General features: G+C 44.0%; 1 protein-coding gene across 1 annotated transcript in view; it reads left to right on the top strand.

Annotated features, from left to right (window-relative positions):
* The window catches only part of LOC143294354 (uncharacterized), a 34,618-nt gene that overhangs the window by 4,624 nt on the left and 3,505 nt on the right, over nucleotides 1-26,489 (top strand). The window contains exons 2-4 of the mRNA XM_076605809.1: nucleotides 5,011-5,111; nucleotides 24,997-25,085; nucleotides 26,271-26,477. Coding sequence (XP_076461924.1) covers nucleotides 5,011-5,111; nucleotides 24,997-25,085; nucleotides 26,271-26,477 — 397 coding nt within the window. The remainder of the gene's footprint in view (nucleotides 1-5,010; nucleotides 5,112-24,996; nucleotides 25,086-26,270; nucleotides 26,478-26,489) is intronic.

Raw genomic sequence — 26,489 nt, 5'->3', positions numbered from 1 at the left:
CCTAAGGTTAAAATGGCGGAAGTAGACGATTGACCCCTAAGGTTAAAACAACGGAAGTAGAGGATTGACCCCTAAGTTTAAAACGGCGGAAGTAGAGGATTGACCCCTAATATTAAAATGGCGGAAGTAGACGATTGACCCCTAAGGTTAAAACAACGGAAGTAGACGATTGACCCCTAAGTTTAAAACGGCGGAAGTAGAGGATTGACCCCTAAGGTGAAAACGGCGGAAGTAGAGGATTGACCCCTAAGGTGAAAACGGCGGCAGGAGAGGATTGACCCCTAAGGTGAAAAACGACGAAAGTAGACGATGGGGCCCTGCCTTCCTATACCGAGCCCTGCACACAGTGGGTATGAATCCACTGACCCGATGCACGAAAAAGACTATGGGACCTTCAACTTCCCCAAGACAAAAAGGGGTTCTTCCCGATATGTGTGTGTAAGAGCCCGCATACGCACTCATATATACACATTACATTCGCGCGCGCACACAAGAGCACTGTACACACATGCACGCCCCCAACTATCTTCTCCCCCATCTCACCCACAGCCCCCCCCCCCCCCCCCCCCCCCCCCCCCCCCCCCGGCACCTCACCCCTCACCCCTCCTCCCCACACACACTAAGAACGAGGATCGTTGGGAGACATGTTTCCAAGTCTCTGTCTCTGTCTGTGTGTCTGTCTGTGTGTCTGTCTGTCTGTCTCTGTCTCTCTCTCTCTCTCTCTCTCTCTCTCTCTCTCATCCCCTATTCAGTCTCTCCGTCCCCGTGTGACACGCATGACTGATAGAGCTTCGAAACAGGCGTGGGTAGCTCTGTTTCTTACGTCACTGTGGAAACAACGTGGTTCCTCCACAGAAAACACCAGTGTGTGTGACATCGGCTTCAGAAGTGAATAATGAAAAAAAACGTTAGATCGATAAGTTTGATATCATGCTGCTTCAGCCTTCATAGTTCATAACAGGGACAAACTGCTGTCGTATCAGGCATACAGTTGGCTCTCTCACTGATAGAGGATCCAAATGGCCTCCAAAGACTCTCTTACAACTTTCTCTTCTCTTGTTTCTTTTCTTTATTTCATTATATTTTATTTGTGTTTTCTCCTTATACACCTTTGCGAAGTCATTTTGAAAGAGCAGAAAGTTTATTTAGTTATCACATGTACTTGTACGAAGGGGAATTTATTCATTTATTTATCTAACTATATCTATTCATTAAATTTGTTGTTGTTGCTTTTTATTTATCTGTAGATACTACTTACTAATTATTTATTTGTGAGCTATATATATATATATAGCATACTATGGTTTATTCGGGTTATTGATTCACTTGTATAGCTTTATCTGCCTCTGTGTTTGTATTTCTGTCTGTCTCGCCGTTTCTCATTGTCTCTCTTTCCCCGGGCTATTAAATAAATCATGTGTTGCTGATAGAGTTCTACATCTCTTTGTTGCAAACCATCACGTATGTCACAGAGAGAGAGAGAGAGAGAGAGAGAGAGAGAGAGAGAGACTGAACATACAGGTCAGGATGTCAGTCACCATCATTTGAACTTTTTCCTCAGGGATTCGCGTGACTTTTGTTCAGCAAAATCATGGACACCACTGAACACAAAAAGTAACTGCACTTAAAATGAATGCCACGCTGGTCTCCTATGACCAATGCTCGGTATTCAGGGATGGAACTTGCCACTGGTCTGCCAACATGTACTCGGTGTCTTCCCCAAAACCAGTGCTGGAGGCCACACTGCCACCCTCTGGTGGACACAGGGAAAGTCGCCACTGTCAGCTTCATTCGAATCACAAACAAGCTCAGACACGATGACATCGATTAACTGCCTGATTTATTGTCTGTCCCTGACAGTCTCGAAATTTCAAGCCACTGAAACAGGGTATTATCGCAAGATACACTTATCATATCACCAATGAGTCAAGTGTACAGCAACCGTTTTATGGCATTATGGAAAAAAAATAGAATTACAACATGAACTTTTCATTTTTCTTTTCTTTTCCTTTTTTATGAAATATTCGTGCTGATAAACGGATCGATGTGACGTCTAAAAATAGCATTGAGTGGAAAAACAAAATACATAAACCGTGAAAGTTTGGAAATAAGGTTTTTTTTTCCGTTATAATTAATATGTGAAAAAAAAATTGATAGCGAATTAGCAGGGTGCATAAAATATACAACCATTTCGCTAAAATTGCATAGCATTGCGGACTTCGGGACGTTGTATGGAAGTTGAGGTATACCCAGCGGGAGAGCTGTTAGTTATTCAGCTGTACTGGCCTGGAATTCACTGCCCTTTTCTGGCCTCACACTTCATCGTTCACATCCTTTTCAACAAATCTGAAGACAGTGCTTTTCTAGCAGTTTCTACATAAATAAGGCATTCCATTCCGTGTCTGTATTCTATGGATCCACAGCTATTTCTTCTGTGTGTTGTACGTGTGTATGTGTGTGTGTACGTGCGTGTGTGTGTGTGTGTGTGTGTGTGTGTGTGTGTGTGTGTTACTTTGTATCTCACTGGCGTGTCTGTATTCTATGAATCCACATCTGTTTCTTGTGTGTGTGTGTGCGTGTGTGTGTGTGTGTTGTGTTGTGTTGTGGTGTGTGTGTGTGTGTGTGTCTGTGTGTGTGTTGCTTTATATCTCACTGACTTGTTACTGTGGAGCACTTTGAGAGTTTCGAAGCGCTATATAAATGTATCATTATCAAACGTTTGATAAAAGAAAAAGAAAAGAAAGAATGCATTCACGGACGTTTTCGCCACGCAGTCATGCGCAGCTGCGTAAACTATCAATCTATAAACCAGTCGATCCAACAGCCAGTTGTTAATCGATAAACATCTCGGTTAATGTTCGCCGTTGACGGGCGAAACGGCCGAGTGGTTAAAGCGGTAGACTTTCAATCTGAGGGTCCTGGGTTGAAATCCCGGTCACTGAGCCCGATGGGTTAATAAAAAAAAAATGCGGATTTTTCCGATCTCCCAGGTCAACAGATGTGTAGACATGCTAGTTCCTTCACCCTCTTCGTGCGTGTATGCATTATGAAGATTAAACATACACGTAAAAGTTCCCGAAATCAATTTCAGCGTTTCGTGGATTATGGAAACAAGAATATACCCAGCTTGTACATTCCCGAAAACGGGGTATGGTTGCCTACCTGGTGGTGTAAAAATAAATAAATGAATAAATAAAAAAAATTTAAAAGACGATCGTACATGTTAAAAACCCACTCGTTCAAACGAGTGAACGTGGGGGTGGCACTCCGCGAAAAGCAGCAGGACCGATTAGATGCGTCAGGTGTTTTCATCACCCAGTCATGCACAATGACGTAAAGTTATCACCCGATCCGGCAGCCAGTCGTTTAGCGATAAATCCTTCCGTCAGTTGCTGTTCACTGACTGCCCTGGGAATCGTGGCCATTCAGAAGCACTGAATTGGATCGGGAGTAGCGACGCCTCTTGATGTTTGTCCAAAGAAACCTCATGTGCTTCTTCGAGGAATGTGTTGTAGAAATTGTTTTATGATGTAGGCCTAATATCGTGGCTTCTTCGCTTTGTTTGATTGATTGTTAATCTGTGATCGAGTGTGTGTGTGAGTGCGTGAGTAGTGTGTGTGTATGCGTGCGTTTGTGGATGCATGCTTGCGTGAGTATGTGCGTGCGTGCGAGTGTTTGTAGGGGGTGCGCGCGTGTGTGTGTGTGTGCGTGTCTGTGTGTGTGGCTGTGTGGATGCGTGCATTGTCGGTCACTACATTGTTGTTATCATTATTTCTAGTTTTATCTCTCTCTCTCTCTCTCTCTCTCTCTCTCTCTCTCTCTATATATATATATATATATATATATATATATATATATATATATATATATATATGTGTGTGTGTGTGTGTATGTATGTATGTATGTATGTATGTATCTTCTGATGCATCACTTGATTTACTAAATGACATGATCTCTTTTAACTGTTCTTTCTAACCTATGTTTTAAATCATGTGTGTATGTTTGTGTGGGAATGTTCGAATGAATACTTTTAGTGCTGTTGTGAAGCGCATAGAGCATCAGGAATATGCGCAACAGCAAAACTTCTTAATAAACAAACAAAGAAGAATGAGACGTTTCATGTGTGGCGGCATGAACTTCTTGAGTGGGTAGGGGGAGGAGGGAGTGGTGGTACGGTGTGTGTGTGTCTGTCTGTCTGTCTGTCTGGCTGTCTGTGGGTGTCTATGTCTGTGTCTTTGTGGTGTAGTGTGTGTATGTATGCTTGAGTTATTATGTGTGTGTACACGCTCGTGAACGCGCATGTGTATATTTCAGTATCGTGTGTGGAAGTGAATATGTTTATACGTTTCCTATCAGTTGTACTTTCAAACAATGATTTTATTGGTTCTGCTGACCAAAGATAATCAAGGAAAAAAAGTTCAAATAAAGAGTGGTAACTGACCCCTGACCTGTAAGCCAAGGGACAGCCCTCTGGAAGGGGGTGGGGGGGGGTCGTTCTGGGCTGGCCTTCACTGACAACTCCCCTCCCCCACCAACCCTTGCCGCTCCTCCATTACAACTTCACGGAGGGAAACTTTTGGGGTAGGGGGTGGTTCTATTTTATAGTCTGTAGTGATTCCAACTGGTCCAAATTTACCTCTAGGGGTCATTTCCATGTCCATACGAGCGGGGGTGGGGGGGGGGGGAGAGAGGGGGGGGAGGGGGGAGATGGGAGGTGAGGGGGGGGGGGGGTGTGAGAGTGGAAAAATCCAACTGCACAATCAGAAGGGTCAGTCCTGACCAGCTGAAATGTACCCACAGGATGATCCCAGGCCAGTCTACATAGTTACCACCACGGAGTAATCCTGGTCCAGCCAGATTTGACCCCTGGGTAAAAAAAAACTTTTTTAATTTTTTTTTTTTAAACAACAAAACTCATTGGGTGTACAAATAGGCTGCTACACGTGTGTGTGTGTGTGTGTGTGTGTGTGTGTGTGTGTGTGTGTGTGTGTGTGCACGTGGTGTGGGCAGGTGGCTGACGGGAGCTGTGGGCAGTCCTCTGGGAGCAGCAGCAGCCAGAGAAGGCAGACCTACCAGGAGGACAAGTGCTGGTACGAGCTGTGGTACTTCTGGTCAGTACACTGCGTTCTCTGCTCAGGCTTGCCCCGCGGGGCTTTCTATGAATAAACACGTCTTGTCATGTCTCGTCTCGTCTCGTCTTGTCTTGTCTCGTCTTGTTTTGTCTTGTCTCGTCTTGTTTTGTCTTGTCTCGTCATGTCTTGTCTCGCCTTGTTTTGTCTTGTCTTGTCTCGTCTTGTCTTGTCTCGTCTTGTCTCGCCATGTCTTGTCATGCCATGTCATGCCTCGTCTTGTCTTGTCATGTCAAGTCTCGTCTCGTCTTTCTTGTCATGTCTTGTTTTGTCTTGTCATGTCTTGTTTTGTCTTGTCTTGTCTCGTCTTGTCTTGTCTCGTCTTGTCTTGTCATGTCTCGTCTCGTCCCGTCATGTCATGTCTTGTCTTGTCTCGCCTTGTCATGTCTTGACTTGTCTCGTCTTATCTTGTCTTATCTCGTCATGTCTGTCTTGGTCTGTCATGTCTTCTCTTGTTCATGTCTCGTGTCATTCGTCAGCTTGTCTTGTCTGCTTGTCATGTCTTGACTTGTCATGTTCTTCTGTCATGTCTTGTCTGTCTTTGTCTTGTCATGTCTCGTCTTGTCATGTCTTGTCATGTCTCGTCTTGTTTTGTCTTGTCACGTCTTGTCTCGTCATGTCTTGTCTCTCTTCCTCGGTTCTTTCCGAATATATGGCAGAATGTCTGTCTCCCTCTCCGTCTGTTTGGCTGGCTGTCAAGTCTGTGTGTGCACACGCGCGCGCGTACGAACACACACACACACACACACACACACACACACACCACACATCAGCACGTGTGCACGCATGGAGACACACACACACGCACACACCACCCCGCCGCCCACTTCCATCACCACACACGAGCAGAAGTCACGTAAGAGACGTTCAACTCCCCACATACACACACACACACACACACACACATACCAGCACGTGTGCACGCGCGCGCACACACACACACACACACACACACACACACACACACACACACACACACACACACCACCCCCGCCGCCCACTTCCATGCCCTCACACACTGAGAGAGGAAAGAACGGTAAGAGACATGTTTTCAAGGCTCCCCTCTGTGTGTGTGTGTGTGTGTGTGTGTGTGTGTGTGTGTGTGTGTGTGTGTGTGTGTGTTCATGAAATTTTCTTTGCGTGCATTAAAGCATTGAAGACAGACAGCCACTCGTGGAGTCGATGGGATTGATGGAAAAATGCTTGCTTTCAGAATCAGTCATAGCAGAAACTCTTACCAACATAAGCAGTCTGTGTCTTGGCAAAAATTTATTCCAAATACTTTAAAACAAGCAAAAAAAATCATCATAAATCTGGAAACAAAATTGGCCCATCGGATTATAGATATATCTCGATCGTACCTGTTGTATCAAAACCACTTGAACAACACATCAATGAGTGTCTTCTTTCACATCTAAGCAAATAAGACCTAATATAACCAATCAATCAAAAACCATGAACTGCTCATTAGAAAATTAGTAATTTATCAATTATCTCCGGAAACACTGGAATTGATTTTGTCGTTTCTGTCTAACAGACATCAAACAGTACTTTTAAACCCGTATACATCAAATTTTCTTTACAGCAAATTTGGCGTTCCATATGGTTCTATCTTCTTGAGTAAATGTGTTCACTTTGAATGACTATCGACACTCTCATGTAATAATTAATAAATCAAGTCTTACATATTCAGGGGGTTGGTTGTGTAATCATATTCTAGAAATTGTAAAAAAAAAAATAAATAAATAAATAAATAATTTTTTTAAAGTTAACAGAACTTAAGAGTATTTAAAGTGATCTTTCATTATTTGCAAAATTATGAATCTTTCAAATTTGACACCACTGTGATGATGATTCAGCATTTTACTCTCCTTTCTCCCATCTCTCTTCAACATTCTCTCTCCCTCTCTCTCCCTCTCCCCCTCTCCCTCTCTCTCTCTCTCTCTCTCACTCACTCTGTAGTGTGTGTGTGTGTGTGTGTGTGTGTGTGTGTGTGTGTGTGTGTGTGTGTGTGTGACTCGACTCGACTCGACTCGACTCGACTCGACTTAATTTATTGTCATAAAATCCTTAAAAGACACAACAAAAGAACATAATGAACAAAGAAATAAACGGTCGTCTGAGACGCATGCAGCGATAAACATAGCTGGCGAGTGTTTTCTGATAGTCATCGCAATTGAATAAATCACTAGGGTTCAAGCTATTGTCTAGTATCTTTCTATAGATCACATCCGATAGATGAGTATATTGCTGCATGGTCGTAATTAGATGGTTTCGCAAATTGTGAAATAAAATACACGTATCTAAGAAATGGAATTCATGCTCAACAACTTTGCATGTATTACATAATCTCTCTTCTCTTGGAATTTTTCAAATCTTCCTCGTTCAATATTCTAAATCGTGTGCGCTTATTCTGACTTTACATAGAGCTCGTTTGTGAGCAGGATCGATTTTATCAGTTAGATAATTCCCAGATCGATAATCGGTTGTGTGTGTGTGTGTGTGTGTGTGCGCGCATGCGTGTGTGTGTGTGTGTGTGTGTGTGTGTGTGTGTGTCCCTCTCTATGTGCCTGTGTTGTGACAATAAACACTCAAGTGCAATCAATTCCCAGTCTCAGAGCAAACAGAATGCCACCCTCAGCCCCAGCTATCATCAGTTTACCCTTTGGGAGGCGGGATGGGGGGGGGGTGATCGGGTGGTAGGAGGGTAAGGGGGTGGGGAGGTCCACGTGGTTCTCTCTCATTCGACTGAGTTCCCCATCTGAAAATAAGTAGATAAGTAAATGAATAACAATAATGATGAGGATGGTGGTGGTGATAATGGCATTCATGATAATGATGTTGATGATACTTTTGATGCAACAACAATTAAAGCGACAATGATAATAATAAATGAATGAATAAAATAATGATAATCATCATCATCTTCATAACAACTACAACATCAATAATAATAATGATGATGCTGATGATAATGATAAGTAAAGAAACAAAACAGACAAAGAAATGACCAACGGGAGGATGGGGATTTAATAAACAAATTGGACACAGACCCGCCTGCTGCCTTTGGTCGTGTGGCACAGATTTTTATTGATTGACTGATCGAGGTTTGCCAACAAAGTGAACGTCCCCCCCCCCACCTCCCTCCCTTCCAACTTCCGCTCACTTCCTCTGTGGTTATTACACTTCTTACCCCCTCCCTCAACTCTGCCCCCCCTCCCTCAACTCTGCCCCCCTCCCTCAACTCTGCCCCCCCCCCTCAACTCTGCCCTCCCCTCAACTCTGCCCCCCCCTCAACTCTGCCCCCCCCCCCTCCCTCAACTCTGCCCCCCCTCCCTCAACTCTGCCCCCCTCCCTCAACTCTGCCCCCCCTCCCTCAACTCTGCCCCCCCTCCCTCAACTCTGCCCCCCCCCTCCCCGGGTCTGTGTCCTATTTGTCCTTCACAGACAGGCCTGAAGGATCACTTATCTGATGCCCACCAACACCAATACCACACCAACACCAACACCACACTAACACCACACCACACCACACCAACACCAACACCACACCACACCAACACCAACACCACACTAACACCACACCACACCAACACTAACACCACACCACACCACCAGCAACACCACACCAGCACCACACCCACACCAACACCACACCAACACCACACCAAAACCAGCACCACACCAACACCACACCAACACCACACCAAAACCAGCACCACACCAACACCACGCCACACCAACACCACACCAACACCACACCAGCACCACACCAACACCACACCAACACCAACACCACATCAAAACCAGCACCACACCAACACCACACCAACACCACACCACACCAACACCACACCACACCACACCACACCACACCACACCACACCACACCAACACCACACCAACACCACACCAACACCACACCACACCACACCACACCACACCACACCACACCACACCACACCACACCACACCACACCACACCACACCAACACCACACCACACCACACCACACCACACCACACCAACACCAACACCACACCAACACCAGCACCACACCAACACCACACCAACACCAGCACCACACCAACACCAACACCACACCAACACCACACCAACACCAACACCAACACCACACCAACACCACACCAACACCAACACCACATCAACACCAGCACCACACCAACACCACACCAACACCACACCACACCAACACCACACCAACACCACACCAACACCAACACCACACCAACACCAACACCACACCAACACCAACACCACACCAACACCAACACCAACAGCCAGTGGGTCGGATTGCTGGCTGCAGTCACATCATTAAGCATACTGCGTAACAGACTTCGCGGGTTGATGCAAACCCTGTAAATTGCACTGCGTGAAAATGGCTGGCTCTGTGTGTGTGTGTGTGTGTGTGTGTGTGTGTGTGTGTGTGTGTGTGTGTGTGTGTGATGTGTGTGTGTGATGTGTGTGCGCGCGCGCGTGTGTGTGTGTGTGTGATGTGTGCGTGTGTGTCTGGATGGATGGTTGGATCATAGGTTGCAGTTACATGAGTAACCACGTGACTCCCTTCACTGACCTCACTGCTAGCACTGTTACCATGTACAGTGTGTCTGTATGTCTGTCTGTGCGTCTGTGTGTCTGTATGTCTGTCTATGCGTCTGTGTGTGCGTGTATGTGTTTGTATGTGTGGTGGGGTTTGTGGGTTCGGGTGAGTTATGTGAGGGAATGTGTGTGTGTGTGTCTGGTTTTAAATTTTGGGAATTTTCTTTCAAAAATTTCTTAAACATGTGCATACATGTATACAGCTATGTATTATTTTTTTTCATGCCAAGGATTTTCAATACAAACTATTTTTGGGAAGGTTTTGGTCGGGTAACAGGGGTTAACCTACCAAAGGATTGTGGAACTGGATTTTTGTATTTCATCATACTTCGAGATCATATTTGTATCAGAGCCCTTTTGTTTTATATTTGGTCACAAGTGTTAGCTTTGAATACAATCGACCACACTACTTTGGTAAATATCAAGGTTACCGCTAATGGTAACTCTGCATCCGATTTTCATGATATTTGGCTTCAACAAAGGAAATTACTTAGGATCGCCAATATTTCGGTTCCGGCTGGACTGTGTAAATATCTACGTGCTTTTATATGTTTTTACATCAGTTATCTTCATGGGACATAGAGAAAGCAAGCCATTAACACCATGCCAGCATTAACCAAAAAAAAAATCTGATCTTGAAACAAGTTAACCGAAAACGAAGAAGCGTCTATTTCTGATGCGAAGTTAGTTTGAAATCTCGGTCAGGTTGCCGAACTTAGTGGCCTTCAAATACATTATCGGTGTGGTAACTGCCATTACGGTTACCGTGCCGCAAGGCACACAAAGAGTTGTTGGCCCTGTTTTACTCATGGCCCCGGCTGCAGTTTTCGAAACACGGAGCCGGTGCGACAAATGGTGCGTGCCACTTCAGAAGTGGTGACTTGGCCTATTGGTTGGTTTCCTGTGGCGGCGTTTTACCCCCGTTTACAGACCGGCACACCGTGATTGATGGCCTAGAGGTAACGCGTCCGCCCAGGAAGCCAGAGAATCTGAGCGCGCTGGTTCGAATCACGGCTCACCCGCCGATATCTTCTCCCCCTCCACTAGACATTGAGTGGTGGTTTGGACGCTAATCATTCGGATGAGACGATAAACCGAGGTCCCGTGTGCAGCATGCACTTAGCGCACGTAAAAGAACCCACGGCAACAAAAGGGTTGTTGCTGGCAAAATTCTGTATAAAAATCCACTTCGATATGAAAAACAAATAAAACTGCACGCAGGAAAAAAAAATTTGGTGGCGCTGTAGTGTAGCGACGCGCTCTCCCTGGGGAGAGCAGCCCGAATTTCACACAGAGAAATCTGTTGTGATAAAAAGAAATACAAATTACGGGAACAACACTGCGTCCGGCAAGTCAGTCACCGGTTGGTGTCGGTCGGGCTCCTTTTCTTTTTCTTCTTCTTTTTTCGGGGTAGTGTGAGAGGGGAGTGGGGGGCGGGGGTCAAAACGAACCTTGATAGTGTTAGAAAGGATAGGGAAGTAATATGCCCTCACCCATGTCTCTCTGTCCGTCTGTCTGTCTGTCTGTCTGTCTGTCTCTCTCTCTCTCTCTCTCTCTCTCTCTCTCTCTAACTTTATTTGTTCAAATGATATTGTTCAAAGATATACAATATTCAAGAATTACATGTACAATATTTGTGTGTGCATAATTTTCTAAAAATGTTTTCTTTGGTTAATTTTTCTTTTATTGTTCTACACATTGAACTGTAATGCAGTTATATTTTTGTTTGACTGTGTTTATTGATGCTCACAGTGTCGTGATGTATTGTCTGTAGAATAATGTTCACATTCCCCTTCATAAGGGGCCTAGGCCTATACATGAATAAACCCTCTCTCTCTCTCACTCTCTCTCTCTCTCTCGCTCTCGCTCGCTCGCTCACACACACACACACACACACACACACACACTAACAAACTAACACACACAGACACAATACAGGCACACACTAACACAAGCAAACGTTTGTATGCGCAAAGAGAGATGGGGGGAACGGGGGTGGGGAGAGAAAACCAGACAATTTCACATTGTTTTATATGGTCATGTCATACACTGGGCACGTAAAGTGTGCATTGTCAACAGCGTGACACGTTAGCTTTCACTGAATTCTTTAACCCTGAAATAAATATTGTTGTTTGTTTTGTTTTTGTCTTGTTTTGTTTTGTTTGTTTGTTGGTGGTGTTTTTTGTTGTTGTTTTTGTTTTGTTTTGTTTTTTTTGGGGGGGCGTTGTTTTAATAATACGCAACTGAAGATCACCCCGTGCAGAACGCTGAGCTGATCACATCAGAAATGTTAAAGCTGAGCTGATCACATCAGAAATGTTGTTTTATTCATTGGAACTTAATGTTTAATCCACCGCAGGCCACGCCGCAGCGCACAGCAGCACACCTATCTATCAAAGTGGTGCAGAACCCCTAAGCAACATAAAAAATCCGCACATTAAAATTTCGACAAAAAAAAAAAATTCCGTCTTGTGCTTCTCGTTAATAAAAGTGGAGATTTCTATGGCCTCCGGTTTGTCTCAGCTCGGCTCAGTGACTCCAGTTTACGTTGTGACTGGACGTGTGTGCTGGGACGGTGTTAACTACACCAGTCAAGCATGAAAACACAGATCGATGACTGGAAGAAAAATCGGGGACAGCGAGAGACTGTCGGTGTCTTTGTTTTGCCGCGCTTCAGTGCTCAGGATGGGGAGGTGGACAGTGACCCTTCTGCCTGCTTCATCATGCCTGGGATCGATTCCTGCCCCCCCCCCCCCCCCCCCCTCCCCCACTTGCTCCTCTTCTTCTTCTTCTGCTTTCCTGGGCTTAGGTTTCCGCGTTCGCTGGTATACCAATGTACTTATGTACCAGTGGGATTTTACGTGCATGACCTTTTTCACCCCGTCATGTAGGCCGTCATACTCCGTTTCCGGTAATATGCATGCTGGGTATGTTCTTGTTTCCATAAACCCACCGAAGGCTGACATGGATTACAGGATCTTCAACGCGCGTATTTTATCTTCTGTGCGCGTTTCTTCAGCTTCCAATGAGACAGCATCCATTACCAGTACACAGTTTGCAAAATTGATCGGAGACAACCATGCAGCATACAAACAAAGAGAACGGTAGATTTGAGGGGAGCGAGCCAACAGACTGACAGACCAAAAGACGTCTGTTTACACACAGTAAGTTCTGTGCCCGATGTGGACTGTTATGGTCGCCCTTTGTTCTTTTTCCTTTTCTTTTTTCCTTTTCTTTTTTCTTTTTTTTAACAGCTCATTTGCCTGGCTGTGACGTCACCACAGCATATTGAACATCAGTGGCGGCCATGTTTACACCGCTTTTCCAGACAAACATGTCAACCGCTCATGGCGTCATCTCAGTTACTGGGCTGTTTTCAGTTTCCCTGGCCGTGTTGACTGTTGATTGATTCTCCGGCAGGTAACCCCTCCGTCCCCTCCCGCCCTCCGTGCTCCCGGTGTTACGACGGTCACTGGACGTGCATTAACCCTCTGTCTGCTGCTGAGGGGGATTCTCGTCAGAAAAGAACGGTCACCTCACTGAGATGTGACAGAGTTAAAAAGTTAGGATGTCAGTAATCACCCTGTATCCGGACTTCATCCTGTCAGTCTGGTATCATCATCTTAGATGAACAGACCGTAAGTGAATAAGCGAACTGTTCGTACTGTATTATCTTTGTTAAGCAAAATCAATGACACCATTGGAAAGTTCACAAACAGTAGTAATTGCATTTCAAACGCATGCCACATTGGTTTTACATAACCAAGGTTCAGCAGGCAAGGAGTTAACGTCTGTCTCTACTCACGTAGTGACTGGTGCTTTCATGGTAGGCTGCTGTTTACACTGTCCTCACTGGTTGCTGTAACCATGCAGTGTCATGGTCATTATGAGGACAACTCTGAACTGTATGGCGTCCTTCGTCTTCTTTTGATTTCTCAAAACAAACAGGATACTGTAAATATACATGCACGGTGTCTGCCCACGTTTATTTCTATTTGTATTTCTTTTTATCACAACAGATTTCTCTGTGTGAAATACACTACAGCGCCACCCATTTTTTTGTATTTTTTTCCTGTGTGCACTTTTACTTATTTTTCCAATCGAAGTGGATTTTTCTACAGAATTTTGCCAGGAACAACCCTTTTGTTGCCGTGGGTTCTTTTACGTGCGCTAAGTGCATGCTGCACACGGGACCTCGGTTTATCGTCTCATCCGAATGACTAGCGTCCAGACCACCACTCAAGGTCCAGTGGAGGGGGAGAAAATATCGGCGGCTGAGCGCTCAGATTCTCAGTCCCGCTTCCTACGCGGACGCGTTACCTCTAGGCCATCACTCCATCACTTAGTTCTTATCGTTACATTGACTTCCAGCATCATCATCGTTTTCAGCTGCCGACTGAAGTGGATTCCTGTACATGCAAGATTGACAGTCAGCACGACGTTGTTGTCGGTGTTCATCTTTTAGCTAGCAGTAACGTTGGGGTTTGCAAAGTATATGTCCTTTCTCTCACCCTAAACGCGCTTTATTTTGTGGAAGGTGTAGATTTTTTCCGTTCTGTTCTATGTATAGCTTTAGTTTTTCGTCTTACTGTAAAAAAAAATCCAACCATAATTGAACCACAATGTACTCAACGTTAACTGGAGGAAGAGAAATCTGTGTTCAGTTCAACTCATCCAACATCTTGCAAACAGTACACCGCTATGCTTTTGCGAACCACATGCACCCTGCCAGAACCTTCAAGTTAGCTTTTAATGTTAAAATGTGTGATGTCATGTCGTTATGCCTTTCGTTTTGACTGATATTACATAAATGTGAATGCCAAATGGTCGCGTGATGTCCACACAGGGCACGTTTTGTTCGTTTGCTCCCTAAAAAGTGCTGCACAGATCAGCCCCCCTCCATACACGCCCAACCCCATTCAGCATGCATGCTCTTCGGCACCCGGGCAAGGTTTCAGTCAAAGTGTCGAGACGTGAGGTCTCTTCAAATGACAGTGATTAGCGTCAGTAAACAGCCGGTACTCACAGCGGGGCCATGCGATAAAGCTCGCATGGAAACCTTATTCTGACGTCATTTTCTCGTGCAGTGAGGGGAGAAACCTTTAAAAGTTCCGCCAGTCACGACATACAGTACTGTGAGGTCAAGGCGGGACCCCACCTTCATTGGTCAGTCGTCACGTGCATCAGGCACCAGCATCGCGCGTGATCTGCCGCCATTCTCTCTCTGGACCTCCATGGCTCCACCCACTCTGGGTCTGTCTCGCCAGTATTCCCCCGTTACCTAATGTCTGTTACACACACAGCCCCTTCCGAAGAATGCCAGTTGAACATGCATTGTTTGCTGTCGTACCGTGAATGATGTTTGTCATGTGGGAAGTTACAGCAGTCTGCGCTGTTCCAAAGTGTAATCCTTGTATTGTTTTTTTGTTTGTTTCTTTCTTTCTTTTGTTTGTTGATGGTTTTTTGTTGTTGTTGTTGTTTTTTATGGAAGGATGAAAGGTGTGTGTGTGTGTGTGTGTGTGTGTGTGTCTTGGGGGTGGGAGTGGGGCGATTATGCTTAGGCCTGTAGGTATTTTTCCAAATGAGGGGGAGTGTAGGATATGGGGGTGTGAGGGGGGGGGGGAAGTTGTGTTAGGGCTTTTGATTAGTATGAATGAATCAAAGTTGTTCTTCTGTGATGCCTCTTATTTTTTGTGAACTACGGAAGTGCTGCTTTTTGGTTTAATTCTTAGTCTTAATCTGGTGATATTTGATTTTTAAATGAACTATGATCTTTGTAGTTGCATACTTTGTGAGAGAGGGAGAGAGAGACAGAGATAGTGTATGCGTGCGTGTGTGTGCTCGTGGTGTGTGTGTGTGTGTGTGCGTGTGTGTGTGTGTGTGTGCGTGCGTGTGTGTGTGTGTGAGTGAGTGGCATGGGAAGATGTGCAATGCGGCTTGGCTGACTGAAATGGAGATGCACGTGAATTTCAGTAATCTGTGTATTTGTATATAGCTATTTCCATTTGGTGTCATTTAATTTATCTTTTTATTTTCCATTCATTTTATTTGTTTGTTGTTTTCTTCTTATGTTGGACATGTGCTGCTGCCAAAAAGAAAATCTCTGTACCAAAGTATAGACAATAAAGTTTGTGTATTGTGTGTGCCATTTTCTAAAGTCAGGTTGTTGTTGTTGTGTTTTTGTTTTTGTTGTGTTTTCCCCTCTTTTTTACATGTCAGTTGATCTTAGAGTGCTTTTTAGCGAAAGTATATTTCAAATTTCTGTTTGCGTTGAATTTTATGCTAACTTGCATTTCTCGATATTCAGTTCGTTGGCTACTCTGTTGAACAACTTTACCAGAAAACCATTGTCATAGAATTCTGTCTAAATTTTAAAAAAAGTTTAAAGCGTTGTAAAGAAAAGCGCAGTATGAAGCAGTATCGATCTGACATTGTGTCAGACTGGCTGATGAGAACAATGACAGTCAATCTGGATACCTCTGGACTTAAAGGCAGAAGAAGCAGCCAGTTAGCCATCGCCCTACTTGTTATCGGTATGTAGCAATGCTGACAAAAAGCTCGTGTACTGAGAGAGACAGAAAAACGTTGTGGTCCTGTTTTTTGTGTGCGAGTGCGAGTACATGGTGTGTGCGTGTGTGTGTATCGCGCGCGCGCATCATGCACGTATGTGCGTGTGTGTGTGCGTGTGCATGTGTGCTTGTGCACGTGCTTGTGAGAGAGCGTGTGCGCATGTTTGTGCTGGTATTGTTACATGTGTGCATGCGTGCAAGCAGAGCGGAAGAAATAACTGAATGCCCAGACTCCTGCCTCCCTCGATCCGGTCTTGCTGCATGCAGTCTGATCGATATTTGATCATGATCAATATTTCTCTGCCGTAAGTACCACACACACACACACACACACACACACACACACACACACACACACACACACACGGTCCATCACCTGCCGCTGAGGACACTATTAATTTTTTATCCTTCCTTTGAGGAATAATTTCTTGTACCGTTGCAAATAAACACTGGTGTGTATTGGTCACATTACCACTCACGTCAATGCGCGCGCGCCGGTGTGTGTGTGTGTGTGAGCGCGCGCGTGCGCGGTTTTGTGTACATTATGGGTTACTAAAATGCATTCAAGGATAAAGACAACGGCGTTTCATTTGATCCACATGCAATCGAATCCTACAGTAATGCATAACTCCAGACATTCACAAATAAAATCCACATTGAAGGAATCTCTCTCTCTCTCTCTCTCTCTCTCTCTCTCTCTCTCTCTCTATCTATCTATCTATCTATCTCTCGGCTCTCTCTCTCTCTCTCTCTCTCTCTCTCTCTCACACACACACACACACACACACACACACACACACACAGACACGCGCGCGCACGACACGGGAGAGAGATGAGAGACCGACAGACAAACAGACAGACAGACAGACAAGGAGAGACAGAGAGAGTGCTGACTATTTCAAAGCACTGATTGTTATGTGAACTATATGTGTGCTCCTTGTCTTGACTTCACTAGATAGATCTTACCCCTCAACCCAACTTCTTATTAGAAGTAGTAGTAATGATAATGATAACAATAATGATAATGATAATAATAGTTATATTAATAATAGCAATAATAATAATAATAAATGCAGCTTGGTGTGACCCCTCCCAGGTAGGGTGCTTGTAGTTTTTATAATGAAATTCATACACACGTGTATAAGTATAAGCTACATACACTCAACTTCGACATACCGTAGATATATAGGCTACTAACAACTTCGTATGCACCCACACACGCACGCAAATACACGAGCAAGCACACACACACACACACACACACACACACACACACACACACACAGCCGAGAGAGAGAGAACAAGAACAAAAACTTTAATCTCCAGGCCTCCAGCCCTTAGAAAGAGGTCAAAAGTACACACTATGGTGATCAAGCAGCAATAACGGAATGTAAAATGCATACTAACTTAAACCTGTAGAGAGAAAGAGAGAGAGAGAACCCGGCAGAAGTGTGCACGCACATTTGACAATAATGTGGTTGGCCGAACGTGTGTTTTGAGAGAACTAGGGATTCCCCATGACAGACTGAAGGGCAGTGTGTTCCATACTACTGGACCAAGACAGAAGAAAGAATGTTCAGTGACCTTGGGATTCGTTTCTTCGAGGAACTGTCTGCTGTCTGGAATCAGTGCAATGGAACACACTTGGGCAAAGTACAATACCCAGTATTATGAAATTATATGCTGCCATTCAAAGCCCCAGGAAAAGTCATAGGACAGTTGTCTTGCTTATGTGTGATTTGCCAGTGATTCTAATTCCACAGCTTGATCATGGGGAACTGCCTAACCATGTGACCGAATACTTTACTGAAAAATCATAAAGTTTGGTGGAAGTGAAATGTAAATCAATAGTTAGGATGGATCATTTAACCCCTTCAATGCTGCTGACGAATTTGCTCGTCCGGACAATAAAGGGCTGTCACATCACTGACGGAGAAGAGACTGCACTTTGCCTGCAGGTCAGATGTCAGTCACCATTCTTAATTTGGACTTCTTCCCATTAAGAGTGCATCACCTTTGTTCAGCAAAATCAATGTCACCTTTCAGAGTACACAGAAAGTAGAAACTGCAGTTCTCATTCGTGCCACATTGATTTCAGTATGGTTCAGCAATCAGCGTTAAGTGATTTCGCACCCACAGCGAACGGTGTAGCTTAAAAAGGAATATTCCCCATCATGCCTTACACCATCATTTTCTATTGTGGGTTATACAACAGTGCTTTAAGTGACGCAAATATAATAATAGTAGTTATCGGTCTTGTGCAATCGATAGAAGTCCGATAGGCTGGCCCCCGTCCGCCTCCCGTCAGTGCATGCTGACATTGCAAGCAGCGCCGTCACTCCACAAAGGGAGCCTACCCTGACGGGTTCGTGCAAAACACAATGCGTGGCGCCCAGCACTTAAATCTCACCACGGCGCGTGGGTACGAACTGTGACTGGCCAACGGTTAACAGCCTGCATGAAACACTCGACGGCATTCAATGCAAACAGGAATACGAGTGTTTATATACATAATTGATGGCTTGATCTTATCACGTCACGCAGACAATGAGCAGGATGGGAAGATTTTCGAGTTTATGGATAATTGATCGTTGAATCTTATCAGTCGAGCTTCACAAATTGCATCAATGGGGTGGGTGACGTGTGGGGGTGGGATTAAGATATGTAGGCCTGTCGATGGTTCATTACCATGTATGTTATACTTCGTGTTTTGCAGATCATATGTTCGGGTGATAGAAATGTAACTGCTGGGTTCACTGACGAAAGACGTGTAGCTTCTTGAGTACTGAAAGGAGAAATTTGAGGAAACAACTGCCGAAATCAGTATATTGGAGCAATAATAATGAAAGAAGGAAAAAAATGCCACCTTGTTTATCAGTGACTTCATGGCGTCTTTAACACCAGTCCAGTATATATGTGGAGTGTGACAGTGGACGCTTGTCAACCGATACTATGACAGGCCCCGCGACCAGAAAACAGAAACACCCTCTCCCTTCCCAACAAAATGTCACACACGCGAAGTTGTATTGTTGTGTCATCAGTTGCTGTGTGTGTGTGTGTGTGTGTGTGTGTGTGTGTGTGCGTGCCGGCGTGCGTGTGTCGGTGTGTGTGTGAGTGTGTGTGCGTGCGTGCGTGTGTGTGTAGTGTGTGTGTGTGGGTGTGCCAGTGTGTGCGTGCGTGCGTGAGTGTGTATGTGTGTGTGTGTGGAAGCCGCAAAGTCAATATTGCATACAGCCATCGATGTTTGAATGGCTGGTTGGCACGTGTATGGAGCTCCCATCTCCCTCACCAGCCGGCAGCGGGTCATGACTAATGGATTGCACAATCACTCCATGCAGACAGACAGAGCTGGTTCTGTCCGGGATTGGAACATGTGGTTATTCAGCTGTTTCTCTTTTCCTTTCATTCTGCCTGATTTATTACACAAATGACTGTCGGGATTTTCCGCTGTTGTTTTAGGGCCGGGGGCGTTGACTCTAGTGTGGCCATGACGCGCTGTACTCGCTCTTACCCTCAGAGAGAGAGAGAGAAAGAGAGAGAGAAATGGGCAGAACATAAAGTCTTATATATGTCCAATTCGAACTTGCTGTCACCATCAACTCACAACCGTGGTTTCTTATATACGTGCAGGGTTTGCCCAATGGGAATTTCATACACTGAGGATATTCACACGAGTGACAAAAACCAGCAGCATATATGTCTTTTTGGTGGGAAAAGAGAAGCCTCTTCTTCTCAGTTTTCCTCCTCCTCCTCCTCCTCCTCCTCTTCCCCTCCTCTTCCTCCTCCTCCTCTTCCTCCTCTTCTTCTTCTTCTTCTTCTCCTTCTCCTTCTCCCAGTCCTCATCTTCTTCTTCCTTAAGTCAGTGAAGAGTCACTGGAGCGCCGCACAGAACTGTTCATCGGGTTCTTCCAGATCTGCCATTTGTGTGTCAAAGCCTGTGTGGGTCTCTGTAAATGGTTTCCTGTCCATTGTGCAGTGTTGTCAGTCCATCGTGTTATTTCTATGTCTTCCCCTACGTCTTTCTCCCTCAACACTTTCTTTGAGGATTTCATTGTATAGCCAGTTCCAAATGGAGGAAGACAGGGTGTCAGCTGTGTGTCTGTCCCCGAAACCAAACGAACGTTTTGATGTCACAGGAAAGATATGAAACATGGCCCAAGTTTTGGGAAAAGATCTACAGAAATAAATCATCACTTTTATGTAATCATCTCCCCAACTCAATGAAATACTCTGATCAGTGACACGGGTCAACGTGCGTCGCTTCAAATTTGTTGGTAATAATTCCTTAAGTGTGTAATAGATCAAATTTCAGTCCTTGTATGCCAAATGCTGACAAACCATTTGAGATCGGAGGGATAAGATGAGGCCACATGAGCACGGGATGGGGAAGAGAGAAGGGTGGGGTGGGTGCTTTTGAAAGCACAGATCGACATGAATAATCTAACCTTCTCCAGAAGATAAATTATTAACCTTTCCTGAACCCAGACGACCCAAATCAAAGTAAACAAGACGTGAGTAATTCATCAAAAGCAAACATTTTCCCATGTCCAAGCTTGCCTGAAATCGACCCGAATGAAAGCAAACAGGACTGAGCAATTTGTTAAAAACATTTACTTGCAATTGTCTAGATTTGATCCCAGAAACTCCTGTAAGTTGAGATAACTGTGAACTTTCAGCACGGATGAATTAATTTCAGTACCATCTAGCACTTTCTCAGCACGATCGCCAGTGCATTGTTTTGAAATGTTAGTGAGGTGTAATCTGGATTTATTTTTAAGACAGAATTTCGTGGTCATGCATTGTGGTCTATTCCAGGCAGACCAGACAGACACACCAGTTTTACCAGTTGGTGCTATGTCAGAGCTTGACTTGGTGTGAACAGTGATTTCCTACGCTACTACTAAAACAAAACAAAACAAATGAAAATAATTAAACACTCCTTTAAACTCCAGCGTGTGAACATCCTATACAACAGTACAACTAAAAACCACAGAAAATAGTCAATTGTTCCTTCTTCAGTTCCATTTTGTGAACATCCTACAGACCTGTTAGGAAAAATGTCCAACATTCCCTTAATTCCAACAGGAGAACAAATCAGCCTTGAAACAGGTAGCCAATTAATCTTCACATTTCTAGGTCAGCCGCTTCAATAAACCTGTCCTTCGTTCAAGATCAAGAGGTGTTTTTCTTTTGTTTTGTTTTGTTTTTTGTTTTTGTTTGTTTGTGTGTTTTTTTATTGTTATTGTTGTTATTTTTGTGTGTTTTTTGTTTTTGTCAGTTTACTTTCTTTCTTTCTTTCTTTCTTTCTTTCTTTCTTTTCCATAAGAATTGTTCTGACTTCTTAAAAATCCCTTTGAGACAGTTTTGCAAACACTTTAGACATGAAGATCACAAAACCCAATTCCACATGGTCATTCTACCCGGTTAATTTCTTTTAAATAAAAATTAAAAAAAAGATTTATCCGAGTGACCTTGATTACAGTTTACAGGGGCCCAGCAATTTTTTCATACCCCCCCCCCCCCAACCCCCAACCCCCCGCCCCCCCACACACATCTCCCTCATCCTACTTTCCTCCAAAAAACACCCCAGCTGAGCTCCGTATAATACAACAATGCTATGGACATTTGTTAGAATATTTTAATTTGATTTTGTCATGGATGTCTGTTGAACCAAATGGGTTTTGTTTTCCTTTTTCCATTGAGCGCATCGTCATAAGCACTCATTAAAAAGAGCAACAGTCGTATGTATTGTCTTAGAAAAATGAAATCTTTTAATGTATGCAAGCAGATTCTCCAAATGTTTTACACATCTGTTGTCTGTAGTGTTTTAACATACGGAGCCGTGTGCTGGGGGGGGGGGGGGGGGAACCTGACCAAACATGACAAAGACAGGTTGGAAAAAGTCATTAGGAAAGCGGGTGGGGTGGTGGGTATAAGAGAAGACACCTTTAGTGACATGCACAATAGAAAACTGACTGACAGACTAATAACAATTTTGACCGACGTAAGACACCCACTACATGATGACATTAATAGCAGAAGGTCAGACATAAGTGGTAGGTTTAGAGCTCCACGCGCAAGAACATCTCGATACATTAATTCATTTATTCCTACAGCCATTCGCGCACACAATCAAAACATCCAATACACTAAGTGAACCCTCCCACCCCCCAAGCCCACTCGCCACAGCAACACCTGAACTTCACCAGCAGACGAGTGTATGGGAGCAGACATTATGCGTGCATGTGGGACTGAGCGGGTGAGCACGGGCAAGCAAGCATTTCTGTGTGTGTGTGATCGGAAGTGATTTTTAAATATTTTCTTATTTAACTTGGATTTCATGTATCTTAATGTTAATGTTCTAATCTTATTGGCGTGACATATGTTATGTGCAGGCATACGTTGTTTGTGTGTGTGTGTGTGTGTGTGTGTGAACTAGTGTGTGTGTGTGTGTGTGTGTGTGTGTGTGTGTGTGTGTGTGTGTGTGCATTTTACTTATATATACGATTTATTCCCTTGATGTTTTTATTTATGTATTGTTGTACAATACCTTATGGTCTTAACGTGTGTGTGTGCGTGTGTGTGTGTGTGTGTGTGTGTGTGTGTGTGTGTGCTGTGTGTGGGTGTGTGTGCGTGCGTGCGCATGTCATTTTTAGTAATCTTATACCCTTTTTTTGTTGGATGTTTTCATTTGTTAATATTGTTGTGCAATACCATATTGTCTTAACATGAGTATGTGTGTGGGTGGGGGTGGGGGAGGGGGTTAGTATATCGTCAGCTATTGGGAATTCTTATTTGACTAGTTTTAATCTCTTCTTATGTTGCGCATGATTTTATGCCAGTGTTTACAATGAGCCTGTGATTGCACAACTTAATTTCCATGTGGATTAATAAAGTGTTTTTGATTGATAGATTGATTGATTGAATGTCTGGGTGATCAGTACTTTTTAAAGGGAAGTACGTTACTCTTCCGGTGGTGTAGTAAGCCTGACCCTTCAGAGCAAAACAGTCATCACGTGCAAATGTCATACACACTGACCTCTCCTCTGAAGTTCGCTGACGTGCAAACCACTCGACATTCACCTCCTTGCCTTCCAGTTTCGCTGGATGCGTTTCTATACTGATAGGAGTGTCTGTCGTCATCACACTATGTGTCATTACTTCTGTACTGATAAGAGTGTCTGTCGTCATCACACTATGTGTCATTACTTCTGTACTGATAGGAGTGTCTGTCGTCATCACACTATGTGTCATTACTTCTGTACTGATAGGAGTGTTTGTCGTCATCACACTATGTGTCATTACTTCTGTACTGATAGGAGTGTCTGTCGTCATCACACTATGTGTTATCTAGGAGTGTCTGTCGTCATCACACTATGTGTCATTACTTCTGTACTGATAGGAGTGTTTGTCGTCATCACACTATGTGTTATCTAGGAGTGTCTGTCGTCATCACACTATGTGTCATTACTTCTGTACTGATAGGAGTGTCTGTCGTCATCACACTATGTGTCATTACTTCTGTACTGATAGGAGTGTTTGTCGTCATCACACTATGTGTTATCTAGGAGTGTCTGTCGTCATCACACTATGTGTCATTACTTCTGTTCTGATAGGAGTGTCTGTCGTCATCACACTATGTGTCATTACTTCTGTACTGATAGAAGTGTCTGTCGTCATCACACTATGTGTCATTACTTCTGTACTGATAGGAGTGTCTGTCGTCATCACACTATGTGTCATTACTTATGGGCCCTACTCGCTGGTTGATAGTTCTACATATATACCTATGTTACATGCAACTTTTATTTCACTCTTTCTGATTGTTCATGGTTTTATTTTTCCAGTATACAGTGGAAGTGGTTCTTGCTAGGAACGATACTAAAGATTCCTCTCAGTTTCCTACGATCATACACTATGCCATGCTATGTGATATATAATGCACTATGGCCTGCTGTGTGATATGCGATGCGCTCTGTGTTTATATGTGATATGTATGTGTGATGCACTATGCCATGCTATGTGATATATGTGATACAATATGCCATGCTATGTGATGTGATGTATTTGTGATGCACCATGCCATGCTATGTGATGTCATGTATGTGTGATGCACCATGCCATGCTATGTGATGTGATATATGTGTGATGCACCATGCCATGCTATGTGATGTCATGTATGTGTGATGCACCATGCCATATTATGTGATGTGATATATGTGTGATGCACCATGCCATGCTATGTGATGTCATGTATGTGTGATGCACCATGCCATATTATGTGATGTGATATATGTGTGATGCACCATGCCATGCTATGTGATGTGATATATGTGTGATGCACCATGCCATGCTATGTGATGTGATATATGTGTGATGCACCATGCCATGCTATGTGATGTGATATATGTGTGATGCACTGCGCCATGCTGAGTGATGTGGTGTGCGTGTGTGATGCACCGTGACGTGCTGTGATGTAATGTAAGTGTGATGCACCATGCTATGCTATGATGTAATGTAAGTGTGATGCACCGTGACATGCTGTGATGTAATGTAAGTGTGATGCACCATGCCATGCTAAGTGACGTGATGTATGTGATGCACCCTGCCATGCTGTGATGTAATGTAAGTGTGATGCACCATGCCATTCTAAGTGACGTGGTGTGTGTGTGTGTCAGGTTCATCGTGGCTCTTGTCTTTCTCACCGTGGCCATCCTCGTCCTCTTCTTCTGCAAACAACAAGTCAAGCGGTCTGCAGGACGGCAAGGTGACATTGACACTCTCTTCTTTCCCCTCTTTTACTGCGCATGCTTCATGGAACGGATGTTGACTGCACAGGGGGAAAAATATCCAGTTCGCAGCATATGCTTGACTCAAAACAGCTTAGAAATTTTCACATGATGAAAAATCATACAATTTGGGGAGGAAAAAAAGTTTATGTATTCCAGCAACAGATGTTCAACTAGCAAAGAGAAAAAGCATGCGTATCATAAGGTCCAGTTTATTTGTGCTAGAAGTTTATGCGGTAGCTTATATCTTGGTATAAAGGTCTCGAATTAGGAATACAACTCGAAAAACATTCTATGTTAATTTATCAGCTTATATAATTCCCCTCAACCTTTTTCTCCCCGATGCTGGGTTGGTTGGTTTGTTTGTTTGTTGGGGGTTGGGTTTTTTTTTTTCAGTTTTGGGCTGCTCACACCCGCTCTCTTCATGTCCATTATGTTGAAAACATAAATAAATAAATAAATGATGAATAAATAAAAAGAAGTCCAGTACTGAAATAAATTACTATGACAACGAAGAACAGCACCACCAATAAAAATGTTGATGAGGATGATTCAAATCATTTTTCATGACGATGATGATAATGATGATTTGTGTTCCACATTATCGTCATAATTTATGTGTTATGATCACAGCATTAATCTTATTCTCGGGGTAAGTGCAGCATGCTTCAAATCACACCAGCAGCAATATATTTTGCGATGGTTTGATGATGATGACATTTTGGTGGTGAAATAGAACCCACTACATTGATATTTCGATGCGAAGAAAAAACAAAGCAAAGGAAACGGTTTCATGGTTTACCGATTTTGTCAGACTGAAGTAGGCCTAGTTTTGGAGAAAAATTCACGTGCCGTATTTTGTTGTTCTCTTTTTCAGTGTATGTATCTCCAGTATATGAAGCACTGAAGCAGGTGTACTTGTGTGTGGTGTATGTAAGTGGACTAGCATTCTGGGGGTATTTTGTGTTCACACACACATGTACTTATGTATGCATTAGCCTATGTGTATTAAGTATGGGAAGGGGGGTGCATGCGCTCTTTTTTCTTTTCTTTTTTTTTGGGGGGGGGTGGGTGGGGTTGTTTTTTTTTGTTTGTTTTGTTTTTTGTTTTGTTGGGTTTTTTTGGAGGGGTGCACAAAACGATACACAACAGAAATTTTTCAGGACGCCGATGCACGCCGGTGTTAACGATGCCGATGGCGCCTCCAGAATACGAACTGCCGGGCCATCAGCCGCCGCCTTACCACATCGCCATCTCCTCTCCACCACTCCCCTGTTTCCCTCCCCCCGGGCCCCACTGCCCCGCCCTCCAGCCCTACGTGCTGCCTCCTGGCTATGTGGGGGGACAGGAACAAGAGCCGGAACTGTTCGGTGAGTTGTTGG

Source organism: Babylonia areolata, chromosome 19, assembly GCF_041734735.1.
Source record: "Babylonia areolata isolate BAREFJ2019XMU chromosome 19, ASM4173473v1, whole genome shotgun sequence".
In the NCBI taxonomy this organism is placed as follows: Eukaryota; Metazoa; Mollusca; class Gastropoda; order Neogastropoda; family Buccinidae; genus Babylonia; species Babylonia areolata.
Note: the sequence above shows the minus strand (reverse complement) of the source record. Positions and strands in the feature narration are given on the sequence as shown.